The sequence below is a fragment of the Excalfactoria chinensis genome, chromosome 31, assembly GCF_039878825.1.
Source record: "Excalfactoria chinensis isolate bCotChi1 chromosome 31, bCotChi1.hap2, whole genome shotgun sequence".
NCBI classification, from domain to species: Eukaryota; Metazoa; Chordata; class Aves; order Galliformes; family Phasianidae; genus Excalfactoria; species Excalfactoria chinensis.
This window is the reverse complement of record NC_092855.1, coordinates 1,023,845-1,041,680: the sequence shown is the minus strand read 5'-3', so window position 1 is coordinate 1,041,680 and position 17,836 is coordinate 1,023,845. Positions and strand designations below refer to the sequence as shown.

Sequence of the window (17,836 nt, the reverse complement as noted above, 5' to 3'; positions counted from 1 at the left end):
TCCATTTTTGGGGGGGTTCTCGTCCCCCCCCCCCTTTTTATGGGGACATTTTTGGGCAGCTCTGGGTTCCCCCCCCCCCCCCTTTTCCCCATTCAGAGCCCCCCCCCCCCCCCCCCCCCCCGGCGCTGCTTTTCCATTCAGGTTTTCCAGTTGTGCCTTAACCGGGAGCAGCATCAGCGGGACGGCAGGGACCCCGATAGGACCCCGATGGGACACTGATGGGGATCCTGATGGGGCCCCCAATGGGACGCCAATGGGACCCCAGGACGCACAGTGTGACACCGAGGGGGCAGCGGGACCCCCAGCACCCCGATGTGAGCCCAAGTGGCCCCACACCACTCCATGTGACCCCCGGATCCTGCTGTGGGGCAGCGCTGGTTACGTGGGGGGGGTTGGGGGCCGCTGCCCCCCCCACCCCCCCACAGCCGCTCCCTGCAGTGCTGTCCCCCCTCCCCCCGCCCCGCTGTGCGCTGTACGCCCCCCCTGCACCCCCCAATAAAGCAGACCCCCCCCTGCTGCCTGCTCGTATCATTCAGCGTCGCCGTGGGGATGCGGGTGGGGGGCGGGGGGCTGAAATCGGACCGATGGACCCCCCTGGGGCAATGGAAGCAATGGAGCCCCCGGACTGTTGGACCCCCCCACTCGTGGCCGTGGGACCCGCCGGGGCAGCGTGACCCCCCCCCACTTCCTTCTCTACGGGATCCCCGCGTGGCTGTTGCCCCCTCGTGGCCGTGCCGGGTACTGCAGCGCAGCGCGGCTCCAAATTGGCTTTGCCGGCACGGAGCGCTGCCAGGGGGGTGACCGCCCCATCATACAGAGCCTCCATATCCTACAGACCCCCCCCATCATACAGACCCCCCCCACCATACAGACCATCCCCATCACACAGAGCCCCCCCCGCCCCCCCAGCAGTGATGTGGGTCTGCTCGGTTGGGGGGGGGGGGGGAGTCCTACGCCCTCCAGAACTGGGGGTGAGGGGTTTGGGGGGGCACCTTGGGGGCAGTGGGGTGATGGGGGGGGCACTTTGGGGGCAGTGGGGCACAGCGGGCCCGGCGCTGCTTTGAGGCGAAGCCCCGATCCGGGGGGGGGGAGGAGGTGGTCAGTGCCCCCCATCCCTGCGTGCCGGGGGGGATTAAGGCTGCCGGGCCCCACTGAGCCGGGGGGGGGGGGGGGGCGGGAACGGCGCCCCCCGGCACAAAGCTGCTTATGGGGCCGCTGGGATGCGAGGCGGTGCGGGCGGGGGCTGGATGTGGGCACTGAGGTTACGGGGGAGGCGATGGGGACGCCCCTCTGGGGGCACTGCGGGCACATCGCCCCCCCCGGCCCACATCCCCCCCTTGGCCCCGTGACCCCCTCCGACCCCAAACCGCCCCCCCCCCCCCAGCCCGCTCATGGCTCCGGCCCAGCGCAGAACAAAGGCGGCCCACAGCGGCGGCCAAACGCAGCTCCGTAACCCACATACCGGGCTGAGGCCGCTCCGCCCCGCGACGCTGCCGGGCTCTGGGGGGCAGGGATGGGGGCCGCGAGGTGGGGGGGGGTCCGGCCCCATAGGGGTGATGCTGGGGTGGTGTTCGGCCCCATAGCTCCGCTCGTTGGGTGGCGCTCAGCCCCGTGGGGTGGCACTCAGCCCTATAGATGATGCTCGGCTCCTTAGGGTGATGCTGTCCACATAGGGTGGCCCTCAGCCCCACTGGGTGGCATTCAGCCCCATAGGATGGCGCTCAGCCCCATAGGGTGGCCCTCAGCCCCGTTGGGTGACACTCGCTCAGCCCCATAGGATGGAGCTCAGCTCCATAGGGTGATGCTCAACCCCACATCCGACACCCCGCGTCCCATCCCATACAGGACCCCATCGGGACCCCCTTCCCGCCCCCCCACACCCCCCCCCCCGCACCCCGCCCCCCCATCTTCCGCCCCACACCGCCCGGTTCTGTGGGGCCGCCCCCCCCGACGTGTCGCTGCCCGTTTCTCTCCCGTCCGGACTTTCAGGTTCCGGGGCCGCTCTCGGATCCCGGCGTCGCAGCGATTATGGGGCGGATTATGGGACCGGGGGGGACCGCGACCCGCCGCCCCATCGGGCCGGGAACCCCGCGGGCCCCGAGCTGACGTCGGGCGGCACCGCCGCGGGCTCCGTGCGGGGCTGGGGGGTGCGGGAGGAGACGAGGAGGAGACGACGAGGAGACCCCCCCCCCCCCCCCCCTTCGATCCGTCCGTGGGTCCGGAACTTCTCGCCTCGCGTGGGGCCTCGAAAGCCGCGCGCCCCCCCCGCCCCATTTCCGCTCCCCGTCCCGCAGCGCTCCCCGCACGGCCGGCCCCGCAGCGCCCCGCACTCCGCCATGCTCCGGCTGCCGCTTTGGGCCGCGCTGCTCCCCGCGCTGCTGCTCCGCGCTCAGCTCCCGCCCCGCGTCAGCATCCCCGCCGGTGGAGCGGCTGTGGGGCGGCGGGAGGGGGGGGCACCCATGGGTGCTGCCCGGCTGTGGGGCTGGGAGGGGTGGGAGGGTGGGGGTGTGTGGGGCAGCCCCGGGCGCTCCGCAGGTCGGTTTTCCCCTCGTTGCGGGGCTGCGGTGGGGGGTTGCGGGGCCGGGAGGGGTGGGCTTGGGCTGGGGGGGCTGGGGGGCACCCATGGGTGATCCCAGGCTCCGTGATCCCCCCTTTATGGGGTCGCAGTCGGCCGGGGCTGTGGGGCTGGGAGCCGATGGCTGTGGGGCAGCAGGAGCGGGTTTGGGGGTGGGTGTCAGACATCCCTGGGTGCAGCTATAGGGCGGTGGGGGGGGGGGCTGAACGGCTCCCATAGGTGCTCGGGTGGGGGCAGCAGCTCTGCACCCCACAGGGCGCCCCACACCCCACAGCACCACTTCCTCTTCCCCACCGTGCTGCTGCGCTTCCCTTTTCCCGGCCCCATAGTGAGCTGTGCCCCATAGAGCACCGCACCCCGACCCTACAGAGCCCTGCACTCTGACCCCACAGCGCTCTGACCCCGTAGGGCCCCGCTGAGTCCCCCGACCCCACATGTGCCCCATAGCGCTGAGGATGGAGCTCAGCCCCACATTTACTTTCGGGATCCCCTCCCCGTGTGGAAGCGCCGCTGTGTGGGGAACTGGGGGGCACCAATGGGGAACTGCCCCCCCCCGCCATGCCCCGCATCCCCGCAGCCCCCCCCCCCCACCCACCCCACAACGCCCCACAGACCCGATGGATCCCAACGACCCCCCACCCCGCAGCCCCCACTGCCCGCAATGGGACCACTGACCCCGCAGCCCCCGCATCCCCGCTGGGTCCCGCATCCCCGCTGACCCCCGTCTGGTCCCCCCAGGCGACCCCCGCCGCTCGGTTCGCTCCTTCTCGTCCCCCTCGGTCCGACACTGCGACGCGCTGCTGCTGGGGCCGGACGAGTCGCTGCTCTACGTGGGCGCCCGGGATGCGGTGCTGGCGCTCAACGTCACCGACCCCACCGAGCCGCAGCTCGTCGCCACGGTCAGCGCCGCCCCGCGGGGCCCCCACCCCCAAAACCCCCCACCCCCAAGCCCCCACCCCCCGCCCCATTGGCCCCATTGACCCCACTAACCCCACAGTCCCCCTTCTTTGCCCCCATAGGTGCCGTGGGGACCCACTGAGGAGAAGAAGAGGGAGTGCAGCTTTAAGAGGAAAAGCCCCGAGGTGGGGGGGGGGAGGAAGGGGGGGAGTGTGGGGGTGATGGGGGAGCGCTGTAGGGCACTGTGGGGCATGGTGGGCTGCAGTGGGGCTCTATGGGTGCTATGGGGTGCTGTAGGATGCTATGGGGCGTGATGGGGCACTGTGGGGCACTATGGGGTGCTATGGAGCACTGGAGCACTATGAGGCACTATGGGGCATTGTGGGGTGCTATGGGATTTGGGACTATACAGGGCACTATGGGGTGCTATGGGGTTTGGGACTATACAGGGCGCTATGGGGTGCTATGGGGTTTGGGATTATACAGGGCACTATGGGGTGCTATGGGGTTTGGGACTATACAGGGCGCTATGGGGTTTGGGGTGCTGTGGGGAGCTATGGGGCGCAGTGGGGCGCTATGGGGCGCAGTGTGCTGCCGTACCATCCCGCCCCACGGCTGCTGTCCCCATTCAGACCGAGTGCTTCAACTTCATCCGCGTCCTCGTGGCTCTGAACCGCAGCCACCTCTACGCCTGCGGGACCAACGCCTTCAGTCCTGCCTGCACCCACATCGTGAGCTGGGGGGGACCCCTATGGGGTGATGGGTGACCCTGTGGGGCTGGGGCTGTGGGGCCGTGGTGTTGGGCTGCCTCGTGCCCCAGCCCCCACAGCTGGGTGGGATCCCAAGGAAGCCCCCCCCCACCCCACATCCCTGCCCCACATCTGTGGGTCCCGCTGATGCCCCCATAATTCCACCCCCCCCCCCCCCACAGCTCCTGGAGAACTTCACTCTGCCGCGGGGCGCCGTGGGGCTGCGCGATGGGAAGGGTCAGAGCCCCTTCTACCCCCGGCACTCCCACACCGCACTGATGGACGGTGAGGAACTCGGACCCCAAAGAGTGAGACCCCCCCAGTGATGAACCGGAGGGGGACCCCAAAGGTGGAGCTGGGGGGGGGGGCTGCAAAAGGGGAACCCTACAGAAATGGATCCAGGGAACCCCAAAGGTGGAGCTGGGGGGGGGGCTGCAAAAGGGAACCCTACAGGTGGCCCCAGAGATGGATCCAAGGGACCCCAAAGGTGGAGCTGGGGGGGACCCCAAAGGGAATGGGAGCGTCCCTGCCCCATTGAACTGCCTGACCCCACTGACCCTTCTGACCCCACTGACCCCCTTAGGTGGGGAGCTCTATGCAGCCACAGCCAACAACTTCCACGGCACCGAGCCCGTCATCTCGCGCTCGTTGGGAGCTCGAACCGCACTCAAAACTGACGCCTTCCTGCGCTGGCTGGCAGGTGGGAACACTGCCCCATAGGGATGAATGGGGGTCACTGCCCCATAGGGATGAATGGGGGTCACTGCCCCAAAGGGACCAATGGGGGTCACTGCCCCAAAGGGACCAATGGGGGTCACTGCCCCATAGGGATGAATGGGGGTCACTGCCCCAAAGGGACCAATGGGGGTCACTGCCCCATAGGGATGACAGCTGGGGGATCCCCACCTCATAGAGTTGGCACTCATGGGACTCCCAACCCATCATAGCAGCACCCCAAAGAGACCCCCACCCCATGGGCACCAACACCCCATGGGGACCCCCTACCCCATAGGGACCCACCACCCCGAATCCCACCACCCAAGAGGGACCCCCCCCACCCCACAGAGACCCCTCCACAGAGACCCCTCCATAGAGACCCCCCAATAGAGACCCCTCAATAGAGACCCTCCTCCCCCCAGACGACGCCTCCTTTGTGGCCTCCGCTGCCCCCCCCGACGACGACCAGGTTTATTTCTTCTTCGAGGAAACAGCCCAGGAGTTCAACTTCATCGAGAGGCTGCGGGTGCCGAGAGTGGGAAGAGTGTGCAAGGTGGGGGGGAAGGGGGGGGTCTGTGGGGGGGGTCTATGGGGGGGGGTGTGGGAAGAGGGGGGGGTGTGGATGGGGGTCCGTGGGGGGAGCTGTGGGGTTCATAGGGGATGGGGGGTCAGTGAGGGGGGTTTGTGGGGGGTGATGGGGGGTCTGTGGGGGCGTTCATGGAATGGGGTCCATGGGGGTGGGGGGGTCTATGGGGAGGTCGGTGGGGGGGTGACGGGGGGGTCTGTGAGGGGTCTGAGGGGGGGCGGGAGGTTTCTTGAGGGGTGGTCTGTATGGGGGGGGTCCATGGAGGGGGGTCCACGGGGGGGTCTGCGTGTGTGTGTGTGTGTGGGAGGGGGGGACCCTGAACGGGGGTCGGTGGGTGGGGGGTCCTCGGGGGAGGGTCTGTGCGGGGGATGGCTGGGGGGGGGGGGCTCCATGTGGGGGGGGCTCCGTGTGTGGGGGGGCTCCGTGTGTGGGGGGGCTCCGTGTGACCCCGTCCCGCCCCGCAGAGCGACGTGGGGGGGGACAAAGTGCTGCAGAAGAAATGGACGACGTTCCTGAAGGCGCAGCTGCAGTGCGGCCCCCCCGGCAGCTTCCCCTACAACCACATCCGACACGCCGCCGCGGCGCCGCCCGCAGCGCGGAACGGCCGCAACCACAGCGAGTTCTACGCCGTGTTCAACGCGCGGTGGTGCGGGGGGGGATGGAGGGGACGGGGGACGGGGATAGAGGGGGGGGGAGTGGTGGGGTCTGATGGGGAGCCGCGGTTTGGGGCTGGGTCCCCATAGGGCGGTGCTGCCCGTGGGATGGGGGGGATCGTGGCGCGGTGGGGTCTGTGGGGTGACGGGTCCTGCATCCCTATGGGCCCTGTATCTCTATGGGTTCTGTACCCCTATGGGGCTCTATATCCCTATAGGTTCTGTACCCCTATGGGGCTCTATATCCCTATGGGTTCTGTACCCCTATGGGGCTCTATATCCCTATGGATATAGGGAACCTGACCCGGTTCGGTCCCGCAGGTCTCCCGGTTCCGCTCTATGTTCTTACGGCCGCGCTGCGCTGCGGGCGGCGTTCGAGGGTCGCTTCCTGGAGCGCGAGAAGGACAGCGCGCAATGGAGCGCCCGCAGCGCCCCCGGCGGCGGACCCCGGCCCGGCAGCGTGAGTTGGGGGGGGGCGGAGGGGGCGCCCCATTGCAGCCCCACCACAGCCGGCGTGACACCCCACAGCCACGCGATGTGGGTTCCTATGGGATGCGGGGCACCCCTTGCGCAGCCCCCCGTACCGCGCCTCAGCCCCCCCCCACAGCCCCCCATGTGCATCCAATGGGATACGGGGCGCCCCACGGCGGCCCCCCACGCCTCATTTCCCCCATATCCCCCTATATATGTCCCTATGGGATACGGGGTGCCCCACAGCAGCCCCCACACCCCAGTCCCTCTATGTCCCCCCGTATCCATCCCTATGGGATACGCGGCCCCCCACAGCAGCCCCCACACCTGAGCCCCCCCATATCCCCCCATATGCATCCCTATGGGATACAGGGTGCCCCATAGCACAGCCCCCACACCTCAGCCTCCCCCGTATCCATCCCTATGGGACACGCGGCCCCCCACAGCCCCCCATCCCCGCAGTGCTCGGTGGGCTCCTCCTCGGACCAGGCGCTGTCGTTCATGAAGGACCATTTCCTGATGGAGGCCCGCGTGGCTCCGACCCACGGGCGCCCCCTGCTGCTCAGCCCCGCCTCCTACACGCACATCGCCGTGCACCAAACGCGCGGCGCCGCCGGGACGACGTACCGGGTGCTGCTCATGGCCACGGGTGGGTGCGGGGAGGGGGCTCAGGGGGGGGGGATGGGGGAAGGGGGGGCCCTATGGGGTGATGGGGCCCTATGGGGTGATGGGTCCCTATGGGGTGATGGGGCCCTATGGGGTGATGGGTCCCTATGGGGTGATGGGGCCCTATGGGATGGTGGGTCCCTATGGGGTGATGGGTCCCTATGGGATGGTGGGTCCCTATGGGGTGATGGGTCCCTATGGGATGGTGGGTCCCTATGGGGTGATGGGTCCCTATGGGGTGATGGGTTGGAATGGGGTAGTGGGTCCTGAAGGGGAAGCAGGTGTCTATGGGGTGCTATGTCCCATGGAGAGGTGTGTGTCCCTATGGGGCAGTGGGTCCCAATGGGGTGGCAGGTCCCTGTGGGGCGGTGGTCTCTGTGTCACAGTGGGTCTCTTTGGGATGGTGGTCTCTGTGGGGCGGTGTATCCCTATGGAGCAGTGTTCCCTATGGGGTGGTGCATCCCTATGGGGCAGTGTATCCCTATGGGGCGGCGCTGCCATGCTTACTGTGCCCCACAGCTGAGGGGTTCCTGCACAAGGCGGTGGAGGTGGCGGAGGGGCGCGCTCACATCGTGGAGAGCATCCAAATGTTTGAGCAGCCACAGAGGGTCAGCAGCGTGCTGCTGTCAGCCAGCAAGGTGGGAGTGGGGGGGGATATGGGGGGGTATGGGGGGATGTTATGGGGTGATATGGGGGGATATGGGGGGATATGGGGGGATATGGGGGGATATGGAGGGATATGGGGGGATGTTATGGGGTGATATGGGATGTTATGGGGTGATATGGGGGGATATGGAGGGATATGGGGGGATATGGGGTCTATGGGGTGATATGGAGGGATATGGGGTCTATGGGGTGATATGGGGGGATATGGGGTCTATGGGGTGATATGGGATGTTATGGGGTGTTATGGGATGGATGGGATGGAATGGATGGGATGGAGATGGGATGGGATATTATGGGATGGGTGGGATGGAGATAGGATGGATAGGATGGGATGGATGGGATATTATGGGATATTATGGGATGGGATATTATAGGATGGATGGGATGGGATATCATGGGGTGGGATGGGATGGAATGGATGGGGTGATTGGGATGGGATATTATGGGATGGATGGGATATGATGTGCTATTATGGGACGGATGGATGTGCTCTTATGGGATATGATGTGCTCTTATGGGATATGATGTGCTCTTATGGGATATGACGTGCTCTTATGGGATATGACGTGCTATTATGGGCTGTGCTATTACGGGCTGTCGCTGTGCAGGCCGTGCTGTTCGTGGGCCACGAGGGCGGCGTGTTGGTGCTGCCGCTCAGCAACTGCAGCCAGCACCAGAACTGCGCCGAGTGCGTGTTGGCCAGAGACCCCGACTGCGCCTGGAGCAGCAGAGATGGAGCGTGCAGGAGGGTGGGGGAGCACGGCGGGGACGGGTGAGTGATGGAGCCCAAACAGCAACCTATAGGGCAACCTATAGGGCAACCTATAGAGTGACCCTATAGAGCTGACCCCATCAACATCACCCCGTGACCTGACCCATGACCTCTGACCCATGACCTCTGACCTCTGACCCTTGACCTCTGACCCCCGCACAGCACGTGGCTGCAGGACGTGGAGGGCGGCGATGCCGGAAGCCGCTGCTACCGCGGGAGGAGCCGGGGGGCGGAAATGGGAGCACCGGAAATGAGTTGAGTGGGGGGGGGGGAGGGGGCGGGGGAGGTTATGGGGTCAGGGTTAAGGTTATGGGGTCAGGGTTAAGGTTATGGGGTCAGGATTAAGGTTATGGGGCGGGGTTGGGTTAGGGTTGGGGTTAAGGTTAGGATTGTAGGGGGAGGGTTATGGGGTTGGGGTTAGGGTTTGGATAATAGGGTTAGCGTTATAGGGTTACAGGGGTATAGAGTTATCGGGGTTGGGGTAAAGGGGTATGGGGTTATAGGGGTATGGAGCTATAGGGGCAAAGGGTTATAGGGCTATGTGGTTATGGGGGCACAGAGGTGTGTGGTTATGGGGTTATGGTGTTATAGGGGCATGGAGGTGTGTGGTTATAGGGCTATGTGGTTATAGGGCTGTGTGGTTATAGAGCTATGTGGTTATGGGGTTATGGTGTTATAGGGCTATGTGGTTATGGGGTTATGGTGTTACGGGAGCACAGAGGTGTAGGGTTATATGGCTATGTGGTTATAGGGCTATGTGGTTATAGGGCTGTGTGGTTATAGAGCTATGTGGTTATGGGGTTATGGTGTTATAGGGCTATGTGGTTATGGGGTTATGGTGTTACGGGAGCACAGAGGTGTAGGGTTATATGGCTATGTATGTGGTTATAGGGTTATGGTGTTATGTGGGCACAGATGTTGTGGGGTTCCAGCTGTCGGTCCGTTCTCTCACCGCGCTCCATCCTCCCGCAGCGCTGATCCCGGCCGCCCGCAGCCTGCTCCGCCTGCCGTGCCCGCAGCGCTCCGCCTGGGCCTCTTACAGCTGGGAGCAGCCGGTGTCGGCGCGCGGCCACACGGAGCAGCTGCCGGACCTGACGCTGCTGGTGGCGGCGCAGCGTCACTCGGCCGGTACTTACACCTGCTGGGCCACCGAGAACAGCGTCCGCTGGGCCGTGGTTCGGTACCGCCTGCAGGAGCCGAGCGACGCCGCCGCACCGAGCGGCTCCTATTGGGCGCAGTTCGTGGCCGTGGCGGTGCTGCTGGCGCTGACGCTGCCAACCGCCGCCGGGCTGGCCTTGGTGGCCTATAGAGCCCGCAGCAAAGTGCGGGGATGTGGGACGGCCGGGGGGGGAGCGGAGAAAGCGCCCCTCAATGGGGGGGGGAGCGGGGCTGCTGCCTGCAGATGGACGGCGGCGCCGAGCGGGACCGCGGGGACGGCAGCGTGCGGTGACGGAACCGCCGCTGAAAGGGGGGATGGGGATGGAGGGGGGATTTGGGGGGATTTGGTTGGGATTCGGTGAATTGAATGCGGTGTTACGGGGGGGGAGAGGTGGGAAGGGGGCAGGTCGGCTGCCTGCTCATAGATGGGATGTGGGCAGCTCCAGCTGCAGCGATGGGCTGCGGGGCCAAGGATGGGGGGGAGGTTTCAGGGGGTTATTGGGTTTAGGGGGGTTTATTGGGTTTAGGGGGGCTATTGGGTTTGGGGTAATTTCACACTGTGTTTGACTGTAATATTTGGGCCCACGGTGGGAGGAGGAGGCGGGGATGTGGTTCTCGGGGGGGGGACATGGGGATGGGGAAGGGGACACGGCAGTGGGGCTGGGGGGGGCAGGCAGAGGGATGTGGGGAGGAGGACGCGGCCCGGGAGGGGCTTTGTGGGCCGCGTTCAGCCCTGTGTGCTCAGGAGGAGGAGCTGCCAATACGCCTCTTTGTATGGCTGATTTTATAATTAAAAGGCAAAAAGGTCGCCGTGCTGCTGCGTCCAGCGGGTGTGTGCGGGGGGTGCGGGGGGTGCAAGGTGATGACCCTGTGCTTTTTGGTGCAGCTCCACTTCCTGCAGGCAAAGCCATGCAGTGCACCGGCTGCTCGTTGAGTTGCTGGCCCTTTAAGAGGCTTGTTTTGGTGCTCTGCCTCTAAGGGTCCTTATTTGGCACCGAACACTTAAGGGCATTTATTTGATGCTGCCCCTTTAAGAGCCTTTATTTGGCACTTCCCCTTTAAGGACCGTTATTGGGCACTTCCCCTTTAAGGACCTCTGTTTGGCACCGCCCCTTAAAGGGCCCACATTTGGCGTTTCCTCTTTTCGTACCTTTATTTGGCTCTGCGCCTTTAAGGCGAGTCCGTGGGAGGCGCATGCGCACTCCGAGCTCTCTCTCGCCGCTCCGGGGCGCCGCGACCGGCGGCCCTTTTTGCTGCGGCCGGAAGCACGTGACCGCTTCTTCCGGCACGGCCTCAGCCCTTCCCCAAGATGGCGCCGCCGTGCGGGCGCTGATCGCCGCAGCGGTTGGTTGGACGCGCTGCCGCCGCCGCCGCCGCCGCCGCTCACTTCCGGCGGGCGCCCAGAGGGGGGACGGAAACGGCGGCGGCCGCCATGGGGAGGGGGGACGTACCGGGCGGGGAGGAAGTTGGTCGGATCCGGGGCTGAGGTGAGAGGGGACGGCCCGGGGGAGGCGGGGGGGGAGGAAGGGCCGGGCGGGGCGGGGCGGAACCGGGACGGGGGGGGCGGGGGGAGCCGAGGGGCCGACATGGAGCCGGGCCGGGATCACGTGGGACGCGGCCGCCGGTTGGATGGGCTGGATGGACTCGTGCGGCTCCGCGCGGATAACGGAGAGAACGCGGGGAGACCGAGCGGAGCCGCGATGAGGGGGGAGACGGGGAGAGGAACGGGACGAACGGGATGAACGGGATGAACGGGATGAACGGGATGAACGGGATGAGAAGGAGCCGCAGGATCGGCTCGTCCAACCGGCAGCGCGGGCGGCTCAGAGCCGCGTCCAGCCGGGACTGCCCGCACCGATGGGAGCCCGCAGCACCACGGGCAGCTGCCGAGTGACACAAAAGGCCTCAAAACCGACTGGGAGCTCCCCCCACCTGGCTTCAAAACCGACCAGCAGCAGCAGCAGCACAAGGGGCACAGCAACACGGCACAGTAACCGGGCACAGCTCTCAATCCTGGCCCAGCTCTCAGTCCTGGCCCAGCTCTCCCTGCCAGCCACCATCTCCACATCATTATGCAGAGCGGGACCCCCGTCCTGGCAGCACACAACGTCCCCATCCAAGGCTTGGCCTGCAGAGGGATGTGGGGCTGTGTGAGAAGTGGGGCAGCAGGAAGCGGAGGAGGCGGTTGGTGCCAGCTGTCCTGCACTCACTCAGTCATAGAACAGCCCGGTTGGAAGCAGCCCCGATGATCGCTGCACTCTGACCCCCCCAGACCAACCTCCAGATCCGCCGCCAGCCCAGTTCACCCAGAGCTCCATCCCGGCTGCCCTGAACGCCGGCCCAGAATCCATCTCGGCCCTGCAGCCTCACGGCAGTTTTCCACCCCCTGGGACCCGCAGCCCGTTGTGTGATTCTATGGTTCCTTGGTCTTCCAGGACCCTTTAAACCCAACCATCCCATGATTCCACAGTTCTCCAGGTTCCAGGAACCTCCCAGCCCAACCACTTGGTGATTCTGTGGCCTTCCAGGACTCACAGCCCAACCCTTCTGTGATCTGATCTTCCCGTGGTCTTCCAGGACCCTCCCAGTTTAACCAGCCTGTGACTCTCTGGTTCTGTGGTCTTCCAGGACCCTCCCAACCCAACCCAACCATTCTGTGATTCCATGGCTTTGTGGCCTTACAGGACCTTCCCAACATTACCTTCCCATGATACCACGATTCAGGAGGAGTTTGTTTATTTTGGGGGGTCATCGGGGGGGGTTTGTAGAGGGGTTGCTTTGTTTGGGGGGTGTTTGTCGGATGGGGTTTGGTGTTGGGGGGCTGGATGGGGGGGGTTGGATGGGGGCTGTTGGCATCCATTGGGGGCTGCAGGGGGCAGAGCAGCACTGTGGGATGTGCCCACGTGGGTTCTGAGCACTGAGGGTCTCTGTGCCCCCCAGGTCTGCGTGTGCCCCCATTGAGCGGTGCAGGGAGCGCCCGGCATGGAGGACAAACGCAACATCCCCATCATCGAGTGGGAGCACCTGGACAAGCGGCGCTTCTACGTGCTGGGCATCTGCATGACCATGATGATCCGCGTCAGCGTCTACCCCTTCACGCTCATCCGCACGCGGCTGCAGGTGCAGAAGGGGAAGAGTCTGTACAGCGGGACGCTGGACGCCTTCGTCAAGATCCTGCGCACCGAGGGCCCGGCCGGGCTGTACCGCGGCTTCCTGGTCAACACCTTCACGCTGATCTCGGGGCAGTGCTACGTCACCACCTACGAGCTGACGCGCAAATACGTGGCTCCTTACAGCAGCAACAACGCCGTCAAGTCGCTGGTGGCCGGCGGCTGCGCTTCGCTGGTGGCTCAGAGCATCACGGTGCCCATCGACGTGGTGTCGCAGCACCTGATGATGCAGAGGAAGGGCGAAAGCATGGGCAGGTTCACGGTGCGCGGCCGCGACGGGCGGCGGGTGCCGATGTTCGGGCAGACCCGGGACATCATCGTGCAGATCTTCAAGGCCGACGGCCCCAAGGGCTTCTACCGCGGCTACGTGGCCTCGCTGCTCACCTACATCCCCAACAGCGCCGTCTGGTGGCCCTTCTACCACTTCTATGCCGGTAGGTGCGGGGTCGGGGGTGGAGCCGGGGGGGGGGGGGGGAGCGTGTTTGTGTTGATTGTTAATGTGGGGAGGGGTCTGGGGGGGTCTGGGTGCAGCCGGGGGCTGGAAGGGTTGGCTGTGTCCGCACCGCTCCCTCCCATCCGTCCTGGTGCAGAGAAACAGTGGAGCTTCGGGGCTCGTTTGGTTTGGCCTCGGTGGTGTAATTAACCAGCCGTGGATGGAGCCGGGCTGGGAGGGCAGGCTGACACAGCTGGGGCCAGATGGGGGTCAGATCCCACGCAGCCAAAGCAGGAGGAAGGGAATCCCGCATCCTCCCCATGGTCGGATGGTGGCCCAGCAGTGGGGGCTGGAGCTGGACGATGCCCGCAGTCCCGGCGCTGACCGGCCCCCTCTGTGTCCCATCCGCAGAGCAGCTCTCCAGCCTGACCCCCAAGGACTGCCCCCATCTCCTCCTTCAGGCCATCTCGGGGCCGCTCGCCGCCGCCACGGCTTCCACGCTCACCAACCCCATGGATGTCATCAGAGCTCGGGTTCAGGTACGGCTCCCACGGCCGCCTCCACGCTCAGCACCGCGGCCCGGTTGCCCCCCCTGGGTTGCTGGGCAGGCGGTGGGGCAGGAGGGGAGGGGGACACGGCAGCGGGAGACGGAGCTCCTTCCCGGGGGGGACGGTCCGGTCCGGTCCGGGTTGTGCCGCCCCGTTTGTGCCGGGTGAGCTTTGGGTCCCCCCATCCCCAACATTGTGCCCCGCAGGTGGAAGGGAAGAGCTCCATCGTGCTGACGTTCAAGCAGCTGATGGCGGAGGAGGGGCCGTGGGGGCTGACCAAGGGGCTGTCGGCCCGCATCATCTCCGCCACGCCGTCCACCATCGTCATCGTGGTGGGCTACGAGACGCTGAAGAAGCTGAGCCTGCGGCCGGAGCTGATGGACTCCCGGCACTGGTAGGAGCCCACAGGGGGACGATCACGTCCTGCAGCGCCGCGTCCCGCCCCCCCCCCGCCTTTATCAGCCCCCCCCGGGTCGGGGCGGACACAGACCGGCTCCGCCTCGTCCCGCCCGGTTCCCCTCCCGGCCGCCCGGCGCCGCTCCGCCCTTTTGAACGGCCCTTCCGGCGCTCAATGCGGCCGTTCCTGCACTTTACGGACCGCGGACGCTGCAGCCGATGGGGGTCAATGGACGCAATGGACGCAATGGATGTAGTGGACGTAATGGGCGTAATGGACGCAATGGGCGTAATGGACGCAATTGACGCACCGCCCAGGAGCGGCGCTGCCAATAAAGGCGCGTGGGCGACGCCCCGCTCTCGTTCTGCGCGGATCCCGCGCGTTGGGCGCGTTCACCAATCGGCGTTGGGGAGCGGAGGCGGCGACCAATCGGAGTTGGGGGGTGGGAATCGGGCGGAGGCGGTGACCAATCGCAGGCGGGCTTTTCCCCCGGGGCGGCGTCCAGCGGGGGGCGCCGTCTCCGCGCTCGGAGGGGGTGGGAACCGCGAGGAGGTGGCGGCCAATCGGAAGCCGCCTTTCTCTCGGGGCCGGCCCCGCCCTGAGCCCGCGGCCAATCGGAGGCGGGGGCCGGCGGCGCGCGGACCGATCGGCGGAGGGGGCGGTCCCGGAAGGAGGCGGCGACCAATCGGGCGGCGACCCGCTCCGAGGCGGCGGCCAATCGGGGCCGGGCCCGTTGAGCGGCGGGAAATGGCGGAAGCGGCGGCGGGGGATGGCGGCGCGCCGGGCCGGGCCGAGCTGATGGCGGCTGTGGTGGAAGCGTTCAGCGAGAGGCTGCTGGCCGCGGGGAGGTGAGCGGGAACGGGGGGGGTTGGGTTGTGTCGGTGTCCGCCGTGACGCCGCCCCGCCCCGTTCCGCTCCGTCCGGTTCGGTCCCGTTCGGTTCCGTTCGGTCCCGTTCGGTTCCGTTCGGTCCCGTTCGGTTCCGTTCGGTTCCGTTCGGTCCCGTTCGGTTCCGTTCGGTTCCGTTCCGTTCCGTTCGGTTCCGTTCGGTTCGGTTCCGTTCGGTCCCATCCCGCCCGGTTCCGTCCCGCAGCTACGAGCGCTTCGCTCACAGTTACCGCCGCTTCTACCGCGCGCTGCCCCACGTGACCCGCAGCATCCACCAGCAGTTCGTCGAGCAGCTCCGCGCCGCCGTCACGGTCAGGGGGGTCATGGGGGGTCATGGGGGGTTAATGGGGGGTTAATGGGGGGGTGGGACCGGGGGTCACGGCGGGGGGGGCTGCGGCTGTTGCGGGTCCGTCCCGCTGCTCCGGATCCCGTGTGGACGCGGCCGGTCCGTCCGGCAGGAGGAGATTCAGGAGGTGAAGAAGGAGGGAAACCTGGAGCAGCTGCTGCGGGCGCTGGACCGCATCGAGGAGGAGGCGCGGGGCTGCCAACAGCCCGCGTGGTAAAGGGGGGGGCGGGAACGAGACGGGGGGCGGTGGGGTCGGTGCAGGAGACGCGGTCCCGGCAGCGCTCGGTCCCTCAGGCGGCCCAGCGGGATCCCGGAGGCGGACGCCCGCAGCGCGTTGGTCCCGTTCCTGCTGAAGCAGCGCGGCTTCCTGCGGCGGGCGCTGAGCGACGCGCAGAAGGAGAACGGAGCCGCGGCCGCGGCGGTGCGGGACGGCAGGGAGCGGATCGAGGCGCTGCGGAGGAGCATCGCGGAGCGGGCGGAGGCCTGGAAGGTGGGCACGAAACGCACCGGACTGTGGTGCGGCACCGCCGGGAGGGAGGGCGGGGGGTGGGACGGATCGTCCCCCGTCGCTGCTGCTGCTGCACCGGCTGCGTTTTCCCCCCGCAGGCGCTGAGCGGGGAGCAGCAGCAGCTCACAGCGGCGTTGCAGCCGCGCCAGTAGGGGCGCACGGAGCAGCTCACAGCGCGACGGGACGCTGAGATTGACGCCGATATTGATGCTGATATTGATGCTGACGGCGCCCTGGAGCCACGCATGGAAAACGGTCCCATCTGTTCCGGTGGCGTTTGTGCCAAACGGTGTTTGAAGCGCTGGCAATAAAGGAGGGATTCGATCTCTGCCCGCATGCAGCCTGGGGGGTTTGGGGGCTGTGGGGCACAAAGCAAAGCGCTGCCCGTCCGGCTGTGCTCGCAGTGATGGGATCGGGGGGGCTGAGAGCTGAGAGCTGCACCAGCTGGAGCTGGTGGGGAGGGGGCGAGGAGTGCAGCCCCCCCACGTCAGCTGAGCGCCCAGACGGAATTCTTAGAAGCGAGGCCGCAGTTTCCGCCCCTCGAAGCTCCGTCTGCAATTAGAGCAGCTCAACCGATGGGCGCCTTCCCTTGGTTGGAACCGCCCGGTCCTGGCAGCACAGGCTGCACTTTGCGGTCCATCACACAAAGGCTTTGGCCCCAGCCGAACCTCCGCCCCAAACCTCCGTTTCCGTCTGTCCGGACACACGGCGCCCGCAGTTTGGGGTGGGGGACCCGGGGCTGAACCCCCCCCCAGCGCCCTCAGCCGTGGCTGGGGATGGAGGAGCCCCTCGGTCCAAACCGCGGCGGATGTGCTGGAAATAGAGCTGGGAACGGCCCGGGGATGGAGGGGGGGGGGGATGGCCGGGCCCTATAAAGGTGGTTCGGTTCGGGGCGTTGCAGTGGAGCTGCACCATGAAGGCCGCGGTTCTGCTGCTCCTCGTGGCTCTGCTCACATTCAGCCTCTGCCACAGCGGTACCGGGGGGGGGGGCAGAGCTGTGGGGGTCGGGCTGCGGGGATGGAGGGGGCAGAGAACGGGGCAGGAGATGGGGAGGGATGGGATGGAGATGTTGAGAGATGGGGCTGGATGGGGCCGGGATGGTTCTCAGATCTCCGCACCCAATGGCTCTGCTCATCCCACAGTGCCCGATGGCTCCGATGCTCGCAGTGCTAAAGGTGGGTGCTCACAGCACGGGGCCGCCTAGACCCCCCCCATTCCCCCCCCCCCCCCCCCCAGGGTCACGGACGGGGTTCACCCACTGCCCCCCACCCCACTCTGCCCACAGCCTTCATCTCCCACCGCGCCAGCGCCGAGATGGTGCAGAGGCAGAAGAGGAACTTGGGCTACAACAGGTAACAACGACCCCCTATTTGGGCACTGCCGCCCCCCGGCAGCCCCTCACCCCCCCCTCCCCCATCGCTCCGCAGCGGTGCCGCCGTCGCTCCGCCGAACCCCCTGGAGGCGCAACGCGAGGTGTGTGAGCTGAGCCCCGACTGCGACGAGCTGGCCGACCAGATCGGCTTCCAGGAGGCGTACCGCCGCTTCTACGGCCCCGTCTGAGCGCCCCCCGCCCCCCCCGGGGCTCAACGCCCCCCCCCAATAATGCTCCGCTTCTCCGTGCAGAAATAAAGGCAGTG

The 17,836-nt window shown here is 66.7% G+C and overlaps 4 protein-coding genes across 6 annotated transcripts; all 4 read left to right on the top strand.

Annotated features, from left to right (window-relative positions):
- Nucleotides 1-1,929: 1,929 nt before the first annotated feature.
- On the top strand, nucleotides 1,930-11,652 carry SEMA4A (semaphorin 4A). Its single transcript, XM_072358343.1, has 15 exons — nucleotides 1,930-2,421; nucleotides 3,314-3,474; nucleotides 3,595-3,657; nucleotides 4,105-4,203; nucleotides 4,404-4,506; nucleotides 4,805-4,921; nucleotides 5,361-5,491; nucleotides 5,989-6,170; nucleotides 6,499-6,637; nucleotides 7,111-7,297; nucleotides 7,834-7,952; nucleotides 8,589-8,752; nucleotides 8,915-9,006; nucleotides 9,725-10,257; nucleotides 11,086-11,652. Exons 1-15 carry the CDS (start codon nucleotides 2,337-2,339, stop codon nucleotides 11,650-11,652), a joined length of 2,742 nt encoding a protein of 913 aa, XP_072214444.1. The 5' UTR covers nucleotides 1,930-2,336.
- On the top strand, nucleotides 11,203-14,898 carry SLC25A44 (solute carrier family 25 member 44). 2 transcript variants are annotated; one of them, XM_072358484.1, is made up of 4 exons: nucleotides 11,203-11,397; nucleotides 12,851-13,514; nucleotides 13,925-14,052; nucleotides 14,268-14,894. In XM_072358484.1, exons 2-4 carry the CDS (start codon nucleotides 12,893-12,895, stop codon nucleotides 14,457-14,459), a joined length of 942 nt encoding a protein of 313 aa, XP_072214585.1. In that variant the 5' UTR covers nucleotides 11,203-11,397; nucleotides 12,851-12,892; the 3' UTR covers nucleotides 14,460-14,894. The 2 variants fall into 2 exon arrangements, with proteins under 2 accessions (XP_072214585.1, XP_072214586.1); XM_072358485.1 differs by lacking the exon at nucleotides 11,203-11,397 and having other exon boundaries at nucleotides 12,872-13,514; nucleotides 14,268-14,898.
- Nucleotides 14,899-15,131: 233 nt separating this feature from the next.
- Nucleotides 15,132-16,518, top strand: PMF1 (polyamine modulated factor 1). 2 transcript variants are annotated; one of them, XM_072358486.1, is made up of 5 exons: nucleotides 15,132-15,306; nucleotides 15,551-15,656; nucleotides 15,804-15,904; nucleotides 15,971-16,181; nucleotides 16,298-16,518. In XM_072358486.1, the coding sequence occupies exons 1-5, from the start codon at nucleotides 15,206-15,208 to the stop codon at nucleotides 16,349-16,351; spliced, it is 573 nt and encodes a 190-aa protein (XP_072214587.1). In that variant the 5' UTR covers nucleotides 15,132-15,205; the 3' UTR covers nucleotides 16,352-16,518. The 2 variants fall into 2 exon arrangements, with proteins under 2 accessions (XP_072214587.1, XP_072214589.1); XM_072358488.1 differs by having other exon boundaries at nucleotides 15,134-15,306; nucleotides 15,986-16,181; nucleotides 16,298-16,516.
- A 57-nt stretch (nucleotides 16,519-16,575) lies between these two features.
- On the top strand, nucleotides 16,576-17,810 carry BGLAP (bone gamma-carboxyglutamate protein). The gene is made up of 3 exons (XM_072358489.1): nucleotides 16,576-17,374; nucleotides 17,485-17,551; nucleotides 17,627-17,810. The coding sequence occupies exons 1-3, from the start codon at nucleotides 17,113-17,115 to the stop codon at nucleotides 17,757-17,759; spliced, it is 462 nt and encodes a 153-aa protein (XP_072214590.1). The 5' UTR covers nucleotides 16,576-17,112; the 3' UTR covers nucleotides 17,760-17,810.
- Nucleotides 17,811-17,836: the final 26 nt, after the last annotated feature.

Bases quoted from the DNA above. Each gene is read 5' to 3' on its own strand.
- SEMA4A (XM_072358343.1), top strand. From the start codon at position 2,337: ATGCTCCGGCTGCCGCTTTGGGCCGCGCTGCTCCCCGCGCTGCTGCTC. The intron at 4,204-4,403 runs GTGAGCTGGGGG...CCCCCCCCACAG, and splicing joins GTCCTGCCTGCACCCACATC to CTCCTGGAGAACTTCACTCT. The intron at 4,507-4,804 runs GTGAGGAACTCG...TGACCCCCTTAG, and splicing joins CCACACCGCACTGATGGACG to GTGGGGAGCTCTATGCAGCC.
- SLC25A44 (XM_072358485.1), top strand. From the start codon at position 12,893: ATGGAGGACAAACGCAACATCCCCATCATCGAGTGGGAGCACCTGGAC. The intron at 13,515-13,924 runs GTAGGTGCGGGG...TCCCATCCGCAG, and splicing joins CTTCTACCACTTCTATGCCG to AGCAGCTCTCCAGCCTGACC. The intron at 14,053-14,267 runs GTACGGCTCCCA...TGTGCCCCGCAG, and splicing joins TCATCAGAGCTCGGGTTCAG to GTGGAAGGGAAGAGCTCCAT.
- PMF1 (XM_072358486.1), top strand. From the start codon at position 15,206: ATGGCGGAAGCGGCGGCGGGGGATGGCGGCGCGCCGGGCCGGGCCGAG. The intron at 15,307-15,550 runs GTGAGCGGGAAC...TCCGTCCCGCAG, and splicing joins AGGCTGCTGGCCGCGGGGAG to CTACGAGCGCTTCGCTCACA. The intron at 15,905-15,970 runs GTAAAGGGGGGG...CGGTCCCGGCAG, and splicing joins GGCTGCCAACAGCCCGCGTG to CGCTCGGTCCCTCAGGCGGC.
- BGLAP (XM_072358489.1), top strand. From the start codon at position 17,113: ATGAAGGCCGCGGTTCTGCTGCTCCTCGTGGCTCTGCTCACATTCAGC. The intron at 17,375-17,484 runs GTGGGTGCTCAC...CTCTGCCCACAG, and splicing joins CGATGCTCGCAGTGCTAAAG to CCTTCATCTCCCACCGCGCC. The intron at 17,552-17,626 runs GTAACAACGACC...ATCGCTCCGCAG, and splicing joins AGGAACTTGGGCTACAACAG to CGGTGCCGCCGTCGCTCCGC.